This window comes from Passer domesticus, chromosome 1 (assembly GCF_036417665.1).
Source record: "Passer domesticus isolate bPasDom1 chromosome 1, bPasDom1.hap1, whole genome shotgun sequence".
Lineage (NCBI taxonomy): Eukaryota > Metazoa > Chordata > Aves > Passeriformes > Passeridae > Passer > Passer domesticus.
Window position 1 is genome coordinate 90,455,893 of NC_087474.1, and position 15,630 is coordinate 90,471,522.

General features: G+C 38.2%; 1 protein-coding gene across 1 annotated transcript in view; it reads right to left on the minus strand.

The window, feature by feature from the left end:
• The window catches only part of ADCY2 (adenylate cyclase 2), a 206,010-nt gene that overhangs the window by 17,519 nt on the left and 172,861 nt on the right, over nucleotides 1-15,630 (minus strand). Inside the window, exons 17-19 of the mRNA XM_064428914.1 lie at nucleotides 9,262-9,381; nucleotides 5,406-5,590; nucleotides 3,836-3,920 (exon numbers count right to left, since the gene is read on the minus strand). Of these exons, the coding sequence (XP_064284984.1) occupies nucleotides 3,836-3,920; nucleotides 5,406-5,590; nucleotides 9,262-9,381 (390 nt within the window). The remainder of the gene's footprint in view (nucleotides 1-3,835; nucleotides 3,921-5,405; nucleotides 5,591-9,261; nucleotides 9,382-15,630) is intronic.

A 15,630-nucleotide genomic window follows, 5' to 3' on the forward strand; every position in this document is an offset into this window, starting at 1 on the left:
CTATATCAAATGGCAATTATCAGTCCTATAAAGCTTGAGATCATGAATAGGGATTTTTTTCAGAACTGTCCACATGATGCAAAATACATGCAGTCACTTTTTTAGAATGTCTTTTATATATATGTGTGTTAGATATTTATACATCCAAGAATTTGGATTAGTGTAAATATAAATACACATAGATAGTAAATTCAAATGCTATAAATGGTATTCATTAAGAAAAAATCCAGTAAAACCCTGGGATGTCAAAATTCTTGGCATAAATTGACAAAACTAACACGGATGCCTGCTGAAATTAGACATGCATACATTGTATCAACTTTGTAGTGAAAAGGTGGTAGCTAAGTGAAGACTTCAAAAATACGTTTCTTCTTTAAAAGCTAGTATAAAAAAGATAATTTATTTACTACCTTACTCTTTACTGAATTAAATTTAGGCTGCTCCAAAAAAGGGCAAAGAGAACTCAGAGATCAGAAAAGAAAAATCAGAATTGTACAATTTGCTTTGAAATTAGAAAAGTCAGCATATCATATTTCAAAAAGAGAAGAGCACTAACTTACTTTGAATTGTGGCGGTGGTGGTTTTTTTGTTTGTTTGTATGATACAAAAATTATCCTGATCAGTCAAGACAGACAGAGAACTGACAAAGGCAAATCTTTGGAAAAGAAGCAGGAACAATAGAGCAAGGTACTTTGTAAAAAAAACCAGCAAATGCTATGGAAAAGAGCTATTTAGACATACTGGCTAATGCTGATACAAGTGTGTGAGTTGACATACTTCTCTAAACATGCCTCCACCTACTGCAAAGAAGTAAATGGTCATGTGACTAGCAGTGAAATAAGTTTTCATTGAATTCTTTCAGAAGAGGCTCTTGAAGAGACTACTTTTTTCAAAAAGAGAAGAATTCCTTCACAAAATAAAAGCTCACTAAAAAACAGAACAGAGACAACAAAGAAATAAGTTTTACAGCTCTGGTAAGCTGACACACGCACTTCAGCAATACAACTACCAATGAAATTCAGTGTGGATAACTACAATATAATCAATCATGGAAAAACTATACAGCCAGCCTATAGAGGAATGGGACACATAACATTTTAGGTGCTGTTGAGAAAGGAATTCACAGGCTATGTCAATACTGGATTCAAAGCAGAACATAAGAGAGATTTAGTGCTCAACAGTGTTTAAATGTGAGCACACTTCTTAGACAGTCAAGCCCACATCAATCTGGATTCTCCTGGGAAGGGTGGAAGAATCACTATTCTCAACACATTGTCTGCCTGTTGCCAGCCCTTGGTCAGGTAACTCTAAGCAGGGTGAAATGAGTCACTTCATCTCAGTGTCAGGAAATGGTTGTCACCTTTGCTGGAAGGCCATCAGAATAACCCAATTCTGCTTTTTCCACCTTGCTTTTGTCTCTTCACCCCCATTTCTGGCACAAACACTGCTGTGGCTATGCCATAAATCTTGAAAATAGATCTGGCTCAAGCCCAGCCATTTCTGCCGGGTTAATTTTTAATCCTGACTATTTCCTTATTTCGATCCACTATACATCTACACAGTGAGCTGGGCCAGTACAAATGAGGAGACAAAAGGATAAGAATAAGCAGCTGAAGGAAGGTCTGCTTCTTCCAGCAGTGATGCTAGCTGTGCAGCTAAAGGAATTAAGCAGGCTCATAAACCATGTAATGATATACTAACTCTTCCTCTCATCATCCCCACAGAACCAGAGGCTCTGATCCCCTGCCTCTGCTTTTGATTCAGGAGAGGCATCTCTATGACCAGTGGTGACCATGTTCACCGAGTTAGGTTTGCAAGACAGCACCCACTTTTTGTTTGGATGAACGTTTTGGTTACTCATCCTGGAGACAGAGGAGCACCAAGGGCAGCTGAAGGGAAATAGTAAGACCATCCTTTTCATCAGTAGCTGTTATCTTTAGCATTTTTACAATAATCAGGTATCAAAAGAAGAAACAATATGTATTATCTGCAGAAAATGCAATAACTAACAGAGAAATTACTTGCATATTACCCTCTGTGGAAGAAGGGTAAGGAAGAATTTGACTTTTTTGACACTGCCAAGACAGCTCAACAGCATCCTGCAAGTGCCACTCAATAACAGTAGTAAAGAGGAAGTTTGAAAACAGAAAGACAGACACTGTCACATGAATTTTTATCAAACTGTAAAATTCATTATCATTGTTGGGAACACCAGGAAGATAAAATGGATAAAAATAGGATCAGACAGTGACACAGAAAGTAGAAAAGCCAATAGCTATTAAACACAGCCACAGAAATAATAACTGGCAAAAGGTGGGAAGTATATGTCTGTGAAAAGGTCACTCTATGCAGGTTGATTTCCTCCCCTATGCTTTTTCCAAGCATTTGCTACCAATCAATATCACCAACAGTAACTTTAAATGCCAGTTATGTATTAAAATTAGTTCATAACATTTTCTAGTAATATTAAGATTTTGATTGAGATAATTTGAAAATGCAGAAGCTTTTTTCTCCTTCTTTAAGGGAGAATAAGTTAGAAAAATCAAAGGCAAAAGTCTGAAGAGTTACAAGTAAATTCTATCATGACAAGGTTCCTGGACCTGCAGCTCTGAAAATGAAGACCTTTTCCATTATGCAATCATTTCTTAGTTGGTGTGACAGAGAACACCTGTAGTTGTGTGCAGAACAAACTTTCTTGTTGATGTGACTGAACCCACCCAGAAATTTTTCCTTTCCCAGTGAAGATGACATTCCTTCTCTCCTTTATTCTTGGTATTGCACCCTCTGCCTCCATCTGAAACTTGGGTTGACAGGGACTAAAGATTCTCCACTGATGGGATGAAGAACTTGTCCCTCTTTCTGAGGGAAAGTAGCTGCGCTCTAGACCCACTCTGTCACCACCATCAAATGAACAAACTCCAATGTGCTGCTGGTGACAAGGCAGATGAAGAATGTTATTTATTATTTCTAAATCAAGAAGGATGTTTCCCACTACAGTAAATACTGCACAAACTGCCAGAGAAGAAGTTTTTATGTAGTAACCTGCAGGGCCTTCATGGCAATTTAAATGACAGTCATTAACTTTTGAGGAGTTGCAATGTACATGAATGATTTAAGGACAGTCTGGGATAAAGTCCTTTCAAGGCTGCAGTCTGTGAAGGCTCGGGCTGTTCATGAGATCTCACATGGATTGCCTCTTCCATTTCAGAGCCCTGTCTTGTCCACTGCATTGTTCTGGCACAATGGGCTAGAATTCCATCTTTTAGCCATGAATCCTGTAGGAGCCTGAGGAATTACAGAAAGAACTGCCCTTGCATCTTCCCTCAGCTAAGTACAGGGTATGACCATTGACATCACATTTGTTCTGGAAAAGCACAACTGGGTCATAAAAAGAGTAGTTTCCTGTTGGGTCACAGTTTTAGTGCAACCATGGCCTCAGCATGTGGCACACTTCTGTGTGCATGCTGTATTGTTTTTGTGTCTGCACCAAATTGTAACAACTGTGAAGAAAATAGCTTGCAATTAAGCAACCAGGGAGGCAGCAGATGGATGCAGACAGATGGGAGCAAACTGGGAAGCTACAAGCCAGTATTGGTCAGAATGACAAGGAATAGTCACAGTACACTATCAGCATAGTGTCAGTGATAGTTATTGGTGGGTTTAAAGGGTGTATTGGAAGGCAAGAAAGAAAATAACATTATAGATGCTCCTGACACTCCTTTGCAAGGGTATGGGAAAGAACGGGACAAAGGTGTTTCTTTGAGAAGGTGACAGGCTGCACGTGGCAGCTGCCATTGTGTCCACTGGTGCAGGTGAAGAGAAGTGTGTGTCTTACCTGTCTACCCAAAACCAGTAATGTGATGAAGAATATGAACAAGGAAATTGAGCCCATTGTCTTCAGGTCCTTCAGTATTCCTGGCCTATAAAATAAAAATTTAAGTAAAGCAGGTTGCTCAAAAGTTAAACCAATATTAATTCAAGCACAAAAATAAGACCACAGTTTATATGTCCTACTTTTTGGTACATAAACTAAGAACATTTAAATATGATATGATCTATTATTTGATGAAATATCATTATTTATATTATGTAGCTTTAATTGCCTCTACTACATTCCCTGCAAATGTGCCTACATTTTGCAGTCCAACGATAAGATGAGGATTTAGGAAAAATAATATCCTTTTTTACTTGCAAATGGAGAGCATTTGTGGCTTATTCTATACAAGTAGAATAAAAATAGATTTTTAATGCAATAACACTATTTCCATTGTGGAGAGATTGACAATATCCAATGAATATGAAGAAACAGAAACTAAAGCACCTAACTCCCAACATACCTTTTCACCTCAGAAGGCACAAACTAGATCTTTTACAGAGTTTATTAAAAACTCTGCTTTGGCAAAAGTCACTAAAGGCAATGGAAATAAGTTCACAGTAGAACTCTCCTACTTATGTCACTGAAACAAGAACCTTAGTAAGACATTTAGGAAGGAAAATACCAACAGACACAGAGCTTGACTGACAAAATCAAAGCTGCCAGAAGCACAAGCTCAATCTAACCCGTCCCCTGGTTCTCCATACCATCACACACACACTCTTTCCGTTAATAAAATGGAAACAAAGACTTGGGTTTGTTCACTTAATCTTTAGATTTAAGTGCAAAGAGAACCTACACTTTTTTTTTAAAGCTATTTTTCAATTGAGATCCTTTTCCATGATTGTTACAGCATAGGAAAAATGGTATTGAAACTACACTATGAATATCCAAATTTTCTGGTATGGCACATGTTATACACTTGGCCTATACAGAAGACAATCTGTTTTTGAAAATGAGGTAGAAATTACAGCTGTCCAACAATTATTTTACACAGCAATAACAAGAACTGGAGTCATAATTTTGGTCCAATATATTATCAACTGTAACAAAGATTTCAGCAGTCACACTAAAAACTTAAGATACAAATGTACCTTAAGGAAAAAAAAAATCCAAAGTGTTGGTCTACTAATTTTTTCAATCGCTAAGACTAAATTTGTAAACATTTCAGACTTTGTAGTAGTACTGGGGAAGCTTATTTTCTTCAGCCTGTAGCAAATACACTCTAAAAGCCTTAACGATATGCAGCCTGAGGTCTTAAAAAACTTGATGATGACTTCTTGTAACGTCCTTTGTGACAAAAATGCAAATTAAACCATACTCTGTTTCTTTTAGTGTGTGATTTAAACGCTTTGTCAAGACTTCTTTTATTCTAATGCTCTGAGGTGTGACATTAAATCAAATATTAACTGCAGCAGGACAATGATTTTACATTATGACTCAGATTACACAGCCAAACAAGTACGTTCCATGACGTAAGAGCTACCATGGGTAGTATTTAACTTCAGAAAGACTGGAGTTAGCCACCTACCTTCTAAGAGGTGCCATTGCATACATAAATTTGCTGTAGTCATCCAGCATGGGCCCATGAGTGTGCAGAAGGATAACATTGTAGCCCACCAATGCAATCAACATTATTACCATTTTCAACTCATAATTTATCCTCAGGAAAACAGAACAGGAAATGAGCCCTAATATGCAGCTGTATATAAAATACTGGCAAAGAGAAATCAAACGGAAAATATTTAGAATTTGGCTCTTGAGTAGGAAATCATGCATAATAAAATGCTCAGGCTACTTAAAAAAACAAATTATTGACTGACCACTGAAGTGTGCAATCTATCACAGTCTGGGACACTGTGGTTTATAGACAGCCAATAAAAATAAATTTATGCTCCCTAATTTTCACCTTTTGACACTTTTGATTTACTCATCTACATTTGTGGGATACCACTGCTGGTGTTGAAATCTAATGTGGAAGTCTGTTGCCAGCAGACTGACATAAGATTTACTCCTGTTCCACTGTAAAATTTTCATTCATGCTTGAGTCCCAGGATTACCCTGTATGTCTTGCTAGCATTTGGGTCAAGGTAAAATGTCTAAAGGCCTGAAGCAATAATTTCATTGCCTATATCTGCAGCTGTTATAATAAACTGATGCAGTGCACAGTTATGAATCTCACAGATATGCAATTTTATAAACAGCTAGGATAGGAAAAATATAAAGCTATTAACAGGGTCTATGCATAATATAAATATAAAAAATCCTTCTCTCAAATCCTGTGGAGTAATAACCATATAAGAACACATTCAATTCCTAAATAAAAAAGTGCCTTTTCTTTCCTATGTCATATATATCAATAAAGATATGTATGGTTGAAGTTAAATTCCTGGAAAAATATTTTCTCCTAATCAATTCCTGGGAATTGATTACAGCATCAAAATTAGTGCTAAAACAGGAATCATCTCTAGAATCATTATCTTAGTCTTTAATATGCAACCCCTTTGCCAGAAATGCTTCCTGAAAATTACAGTCCTGCACCTTGCAAGGAAGTTTCTTTTCTGAAACTACAAAGCATTCTATTTCTAGTCATGCTATTTTCAGACTACTGTTGACTTGTTGATGGCAGCACTTCTGACAGAACCTGAATCACTGTATACTAATTTTGGAGGATCACTAAGAAGGATAATTTTCACAGCACCCATCAGACAGAATTTATCTGCCGTCTCAATCTTTGCTGCTACTGTAATTTGCTCGAAGATCTGGTTGAAATAAGAAGTAGACAGAACTATTGTTCAGAATCACCAAAAAAGAAAACTTCTCTGATAGCTGCATTTCAGAGGAGGTCACACTCCAACTTCATGGTTACATAAAAATAGCAGCATCCTTTTTTGAGTCAATAAGGCATTCTAGTGTTGAAATCAGTTTTCCAAAAAGAAACAAGGAGAGGCAGTCGTGAACCCACAACTGAATACTGTTTGACAAAGACCCAGAAATTTTCAAGTGGAACAGTCTCTGACAGTGTTCCATAGGAATATATAGAATAGATTGAAAATGTCAGACAAGGGTGGATGAATTAGAGAAGAGCGGCACCACCACACATTTAAGAATGCAGACCTTGCATTGCAGCGCAGTGTTTCAGTTAGCAACAAGCAGGTCTGGAGAGTTTGGCAATCCACAGAGCAGTGAAGCTGAGCAGGTGCAGGCATCTGGTCTGCTTAGTGCAGCCTCCAGCCCCAGGATAACCTCAGCCAGCTCAGCCAACAGCCCAGGAGCCTGCAGGAAGCTCCAGCTTGGTACCAACGTGATGCCCCCTCTGTAGCCTTGGCTTGTTCCAACAGTGCAACAGCAAGTTCTCATGGAGGTCCCTTTTGTCTGACAGCTGAAGCAGTGAATATAAATGTTTCCTTTTAAGAAAATACTCCAACAGCTCAAAAGAGGAAAATGCTGGGTAACCTCTCCAGACAGACAGAATCTGCACCTCATGCTGTATGAATCAAGCCTCAGCATCCAAAGGGGAGTAACTCCATCTATTCTCTTTTTCTTTCTTGTGCTAGCTAGTTAAGGTATTTTAACCAATACCTTACGGAGTCTGGGTGTCTTTCTTACTGGGATTACAGGTCTGGTGTCTTGCACCAGGGTGGTACACACTTAGGAACCAGCCCAATGCATTTGGTCTCTTCTCTTAAAATTTAAGACCTGCAGTTCTGTGGATATAAAGATATTTACTGAAGTATGAAGGAATTCTACTTCCATATGTCTATAGAAAAAAACTTGAGGACAAAGTAATTTTGTAAAAAATTTTCCTAGTCAAATAAAGTATATTCCAAAAGTACATATTTTAGATGTCATTATTATAACTTCTATTTATTTAACATGTGGAGGTGGCAGCACTGATACCAGACTGTATTTTGTCCCAGGAGCAGATACACACATCAACTTCTGTTACACACAAACTACAGAAGCATCATAGCAAAATAAACAAAAAAATATTGCTATAATTTACTGAGGAATCTTTGCTAAGTCTTTTTAAAAAGTAAGCTACAGTAATCAAAAAAGTCATTCTGAGGGGTAGAGAAGGAGGCAAATAAATTGCTTTGCTTCAAAATGAACCTAAATCAATTGGGGCTAAAGTAATTCCTAAAGCTCTTATGTACTCATTTTAGATGGCATAGTCAATAGATGTCAAGTTTACTATCATAAATCACATAAAAGTTTATTGACATGAATAAAGGCTTAAAACTAACACACAGATTCAAAATAACACATTTTTAATTTAAGGAAACAAACATTTGTCAGCCTAAGTACTCAATATCTTACAGAATGAAGAGAAAAAAATTTTAATCCCAGATTAAAAAAAAATTAGAAGTGGTAATTCAAAAGGAATTTACAGCTTTTTCAAGTTAAAATATTTGCAGTGTCTGGGGATGAATACAATGCATATTTGAGAGATGTTTTAGAAGTTTTTAGATCTTTAACTAACTTAAATTTTTCATTTATTAATGTCAGAAGTGAAATTTTAACATAATTTTTTTATGCCAATCTATAAAAAAAAATTGTAGAAGAAAGAATTTGGTTTAATACTTTAAAAGCTAAAAATCCTGAAATCAGGACACACCATTTTGATAATGGTCTCATTATTTCACCATAGAGGTGAAATGAAGTCCCTTCTCCTCTCACTTATTCACCCAAACCCAGCTGACCTATTCTGACACAATATATGGCTTGATATTTTCAACTGCAGGTCTTTTGTAATTCTTTTAAGAATCACTGCTCTCTAGGACACAGGTCCCACTTTTTTGCAGCAGTGTCCTTCCCCCTCCTCTTGCATGTGCCATTGTGCTTTTGTTCACACTGAGACATCTTCTTCAGATTGGTTCAGGTCTCTTAAGTAGTTTATATAGTGGCACACGAGAGTTTTATTTCTATCCCTCTCACACCAGCTTTTCCAAAACATGCAATGACAGAAGTGTGACAATTTCACACTTGATGAAAATGGTGAATATTTTCAGGTCAGCCACATGAAAATATTCCTACCATGGGAAACCTGCCTGCAGACTAACCTGGCTTCAGTACACAGTCTGTTTTGCAGACGCTATGTGTTATCTTGATATCTTGTAATGTGTTAGCATGGGTGAATTAAGCTTCCTTATTATTATGCTGTTTCCTGCTTTTTTAACCTGACATTCATTAAAACCTCTATTTTCAGAAGTACTAATCTCATTTAACTTCCCACTTACTTCAAATGCAGTTGCAGCTGACTAAAAAAAATTCAGGCTTTTACTGCAGTTTCAAAAATGGGTGGGTGTTTAACTTCAAGCAGATCTGGTAACAGTCAATTTAGCGTAATTGTTGTAAACAAACAAAGAAATGTGAAATGAACTTACCGGTAGGAAAAAACAGTTATTTTGTATACACCACCGTGTCTGATTACTTGAATTAGGAAAACTTGCATTTGATGAATTAAGAACTGAGGGAAAAGCTATCACAGTATTATCCAGGAAAAACTAGAAAAAAAAAATCAACATATAATCCATTAGCATGACAGCTCTTTAAGGTCAAAATAGAGAACAGAAATGGAGAAGCAGAGATAGCCTTACATGTAACCATTTAATTTTTCACTATTTTTTGTATTTTAATTTGAAATAGGAAAAGGAAGATGACATACCATGATAACTTGTAGAAATAAACTCAGTATTAATAATTCTTGGATTTACCTCAACTGAATGTCCTATTTAAACACAGGAAGAATTAAAGAAAGAATAAGTCTTTACTGAAGTTGGTTTACACAGATGCAGTAACATCATAATGCTGACATCAATATCAGGACTAATGTAATAGAAACTGAAAAGTGGATCCATTTATCTCTTGGGTCATCAAATTCAGCCAGTAGTCACACAGGAAACCAACATCATACAGACCCCCTTGATGCAGCGATCCAGTGCTTTCTTAACAATTTAGATTTCGGTGACTACATTTATTCCAGTAGTTTGAATCTCAACATTTAAACTCTTTCCACATTTAATCACTATTCATGGCCAGTTCACTAGTTTTTCTTGTCATAATCTCATCCTTTAGTTTTCACATAGCTTCTTCCCCTCCCTAGTATTTAAAGTACTAATATTTAGTGTCATCTCAGGCTTCATTATGCTCATCAATCTATGTTTTTTCTCATTCCTTCCCTGAAAACAAGCTCTTCAATCCCCCACTTAGTCTAGTACTCACCCTCTGTAAATATTTCTTTCAATTCGACCTTCTGGGTGAACAAAACTACCAACACACTTCCCAGATTTTATCAGTGAGTCATGCAATAGCACTAATGCAAATTTGCAGAAAAATATATTATCACACATCCTAGAGTCACAGAATTTTTAGGGTTGGAGGGGACCTCTGGAGACCATCCAGTCCAACCCCAATGGCACAGTCACCTAGATCAGGTTACACAGGAATGTGTCCAGGTGGGTTTTGAATGACTCCAGAGTCCACAAGCTCCCTGGGCAGCCTTTACCACCCTCAATGTAAAGAAGTTCTTCTTCATGTTGAGGTGGAACTTGTGTTTTAGTTTATGGCCACTGCTCCTCATCCTGTTGCTGGACACCACTGAAAAGAGCCTGGCACCATCCTCTTGACACCTGCCTTTGAGGTATTTATATGTATTGAATAAATTGAATATAAAAACTGAATTTATATATCTAGAACAATGCTCCTTTGCTTACAGCTACAAAAACCTTAATAGCTCACTGTACCGCATGCAGCTGGGGCTCAGACAGCTTAACACACTCTGCATATGGACATCACCCCAGCTATTAAAATCATGCTCAGCAAATGTGGGGTAGCCTTCCTTCATTAGGACTCACTTAGGAAAATGCAGTTCATACTTACCATGAGTTAAAAGCAGTCACATGGATGGTTATTGTGATTCAGCTGAGTTGACATTAAACCCACCTAATTAATTAAAATCCTGAACTCATTGCCTATCCATGTGATGAACTTCCAACATGTATCAGAATTTCTTGTCACTAATGTGTCAGACCAACTATAATCTTGAGCTTTTACTACTAAATTTCATCCTAGTTCTTTTATTTTACCAAATCCATACCTGACTCTTTCCTTTCTAAAATCCCAAGCCCTACCTCACATACACTGACTGTCACCTTAATTTATTAACAAATTTCATAGTCCCTCTTACATATTAAATATGAAAATCTACACGTGGTTGACCAGAGTAAAGCTCCAGAGGTGATCTCCCTCTCACATGCTGTTCCATGCAGGTAGTCACTGTGTAACCCACCTCTAAATTCTTTCTCCATTTCTGTCTTTAACTGCTGTTACAGAGGAAACCTGAACTGCTTCATTCAAAACAACTAAAAGTGGGTCAAAATAGTTTATTGATTTACTAATGTTAGATCTGGTCAGTAATTCAGTCACAGTTCTGTACAGCCAGGTCTTGGAAACTTCCAAGGATGGAGACCCACAATCCCCCTTGGCAGCAGTCAGCACGGTTCATGCACGGTGACTTCTTTTATCTTTCTAAAGACTATCCAACCTTCCATGTCACCACCTGCATTGAGTGCCCTTTGATATGTTTTATAGCTCTGCAGAGGAGAGTCTGAAGCAATTCTTTCTCTTAACTCCCCTTCAACAGCAGTCCAAGGTCGTGGATTTGCAAATGTTATCAATATACCACCTGCTACCAACCCCAAGCTGGCACTCACCTGTGTTTATGCAGTTGCACTTCTGGGTTCCTTTGCTTTACCAACATAATTGTGTACGTGAAACTGCATATCATTTACCTGCCATCAGTGAACTACAAAGTCAGGATGAGTGTGGAATCCTTTAAATCTTTCCCCCTCAGGGAAATACCCCACGCGGCTACAGATGAGGATCAGTATCAGAAATATAACAGATAAACCATGAAAACAGACCCTACAAAATGTTAATAAACACCTACAGATTTGGAAACATCCTTCTATAACTGATCCCAAAGAGCTCTAATGATGTGTACATGAAGGGAGTTACATGCACATCTGCCTCTTCCCACAGGATGTGTGGGTGAAGTGCACACACTCCTGCTTCTGGGAATGCAGGTTCCCCTACTGGCACACGCTGCTGAAAGGAGATGCACGTACTCTAGGTGCACCTGTGCAGCTCCCTGCAAGCTGTCAAGGCACATGCTGGAGAGAGAGCCCTGCAGGTTTGTGTGCAGGGACAAACCTGAGCAGTGGTCCCTGCAGGCAGCTCACAGTATCCAACAGGCAGGCTGCGCTTGCTGGCTGAAGCAGAGGTGTGATGCCAGAGAGATGACTTATGACAGTGTCAAATTAGTTTTTTGACAGTCATCTGTTTGCACTCATAGCTCTCTGCCTCCTGTTACACATTTCCACATTGCCCAGGGCGGCTGTGGAGTCTGTCTCACTGCAGATGGTCAAGAACTGCCTGGACACTATCCTGTGTCATGTGCTCTAGGATGATCCTGCTTGAGCAGGGAGGTTTGACCAGATGACCACTCTTGTCCTTCCCAACCGGACTCATTCTGTGATTCTGTTTCTTTTATACTTCCTTTCACACTAGTTCCTTCTTTACTGAAGGATTTTCTGAAGTTGCTTGGTTACTTTTTAAGCCAGCTGATGCTTACCTGCCTCTTTGAACAGGAACAACTTTGGACAAAAGCCCTTCAGACAGCTTTGAGGATCTACTCTCCCTCCCTGCCTCCAGCTATTTAATAACTTCTGTTAACAAGGGCATTTGCCAAAAGAACCACATCCCACTAACACTGCATATACTTTTTCTGAAAACATGAAATATTTAGTTTCAGAATCCCACTTTCTGCATGTCCCCAGAGCAAAGATTATATAACATGAAGAACTCAAACACAATTATATTATAGAAACACATATGGTATGCATATTTATATATGTTAACTTATATTAAAGCATTTTAATTTGGGTTTTGAACCTTGCATAAAGCATTTCTGACCTATAAATGTTACCTGCATACACAGAACACTATATGAAATATGGTATATCTATGCATATATTAATAAATATAATAAGGAGAGAAAAAAGGACATGGAAGTGTTGTCACCTGCCATGAGCCAAACAACACTTATTTCTGAATGATGTGTTTGCACTTGTCTTTCTTGTCTCTCCTCAGTTATCTACATCTGCTATCATGCTCTGAAGATACATATTGTTCTTCAACATAGTATTTTTTGTAAGAGTAGGTTCAGTCCTACTAAGCAGTCACACCTACTCAAATGACTCAAATGAAAGCAGTATTTTTTATGAATACCAATGTTTGCCAGGGAACGTCTGAGCATGCTACCATTACATTCTTATTTTAACTTTGTATATTCTGACAGTTCTTTCTCTTCTTGTGTTCACATGATCTGCAGTCCTCAGTTGTGAATTTTCTGCCTCACATAATGAAAATACCTGCTTTCAGTGGGAGCCATGCGGTAACAGACTCTCCCACCAAAACAGAGGATAAATTAGTGCATCTCTCTTGTTGTCTGAAAACAGCAACATAATACATTAGTTACACCTCATCAGAAAAGCCATCTTCCTCACTGAGGTATGAAAGTACTGGGGTGTAGAATGCATATCACAGCTTCCTTTAAAAAATGGTAGTTGAGACAGGACTTTTATTCCCAGATCCTCACAAGAATGCCCCAAGAATAGTGTGAAGAATCACAAATTCCGGTATCACTCCCCCTCTTTTCAAGCTCAAAAGCAGAGGTTTAAGGACAGCCTGGAATGCTAAGTTCTTACCAAGACTATTATGCATTTTTTTCCAAAAAAAAAGGTGATGCTGAGATATTGGTAAGATGTAAAAGGATAATGAAAATCCAGAGAGCACTGAAATTAATTTAGCAGAAATTTTAGAGCATTTTGCAAACTTCATTTTGCAGTTTGTACAAGGCTTAACATCAAAGTGCTCATGCATCTGTGTTATTAAAGTTGCTCAATAATTTCTTTATTTTATGAAAGTTTTTGTGCCAAGTGAAAATTCATAACTATCTTTGTGCCACTGTGTATTCAATTCCTAGCCCCCTGCAGAGGCAATATGTAGAGGCAAGTCACTGCCTTGTTCAAAGCTCCTGCCAACAGGAAAGATGAGGACCCTACTGGCCTTTACAGATTCAGACAGCATGATTTTTGTATTTGACAGATATGGAGAGATGCTCACTTATAAAGGCAGTGACAGCATGATTCTATCTCTTCCCACACCCTTGAAAGAAACTAGAACTGCTGTAAACATGATTTCAGAGCACTGTCTCACCTGCTAGTGCATCTCTGCTAAACTAGTGGACCTTGATTAATACTGAGTTTTTGAAGTTCCTTAAATCCTAGAATAGATTTGTGACTGGGCCCTGCAAATACCACTTAAATGACATTTCTTCAGCTGTGCTTTCTCCTTCCAACTCCTTGGCTAGGTCAACCTCTAGACAGTGTCTATTTATTCTTTTCGAAAGAAATGCATTAGGCACCCTCCAAAACAGGCGCCAGTGTGGCAGGCACTGTGGGATGTATAATTAGAGTGTATTTGCCAAAGAGTTTAACAATTAAAAATACAAGTTCACCAACAGAATCAGCTACACTAAAAGGAAGATCTGTTAAAGAAACCAACTTTCCACTATGAGATTGAAAGCAGGTTTGATTAATTATTTGTCATTGTTTGAACACAGGATCATTCATGATGTAGAGGAGGCCAATACTTGTATCATTTAAGGCAGCTTGGGCTCACAGATGTACAATAAACAATGGAGCAAAAATACTCAAACCTCTCTCAGTATTCACATTCCTAAATGTGTTCTTTAAGAGGAAACAATCCAGTTGCTAAAATTCACTGGATGAAAAGACAGAAAAGCAAGAGGGGTCACAAAGATTATCAGAGGGCTAGAGCACCTTTTGTATGAAGACAGGCTGAGAGAGCTGGGGTTGTTCAGCCTGGAGAAGTCTCCAGGGAGACCTTAGAGCACCTTCCAGTACCTGAAGGGCCTAAGAAAGATTGGGACAAATTTTGTAGCAGGGTCCATTGCAACAGGACAAGGGGTAATGGTTTTAAACTAAAACAGGATAGATTCAGACTAGATGTAAGGAAACTTATGGTGAGGGTGGTGAGGCACTAGAACAGTTTTCCCAGGGAGGTGGTGGATGTCCTATTCCTGGAAACACTCAAAGTCAGGTTAGACAGGACTCTGAGCAATCTGATTCAGTTAAAGATGTCCTTGCCCATACTGGGGTGGGGGGCGAGGGGGGTGAACTACATGACTTTTTAAGATTCTTTTCAACCCAAACTATTCTATGATTCTATGGTCTGGAATCTTAAAGCTGGTAGCACCATTTATGCATTTGATGCAGAAGTCACGGAAGCCAAGAGGTGTTGCAGGGCTCTTTTATCGTGCAGTATTCTTCAGATCTAATGAATCCCAGAGGATGATAAGGCACAATCATTTGATGTACTGCATTCAGTCATTCATTCAGTTTTCAAGTATTAACCCTTCACAGTCTCCCTGGGCCCCCTCTGTATTGCTCCATGCAGGATACTTTCTCCTGATCAGTATAAAGCAGGTCAGCTTGACAAAAACAGCTTTCCTCAGGAACAGACAGATGTCCTACTGTCTATCTAACACCAGATCTAATGCTTACCCTCTCCCTTCAGCTCAGAACTATTTGATACTTATGTGACATTAGCTGATTTTTAACTTCCCTTTGCTGATCAGGACCACGTATGTCCTGAACAAGAGATTTAGA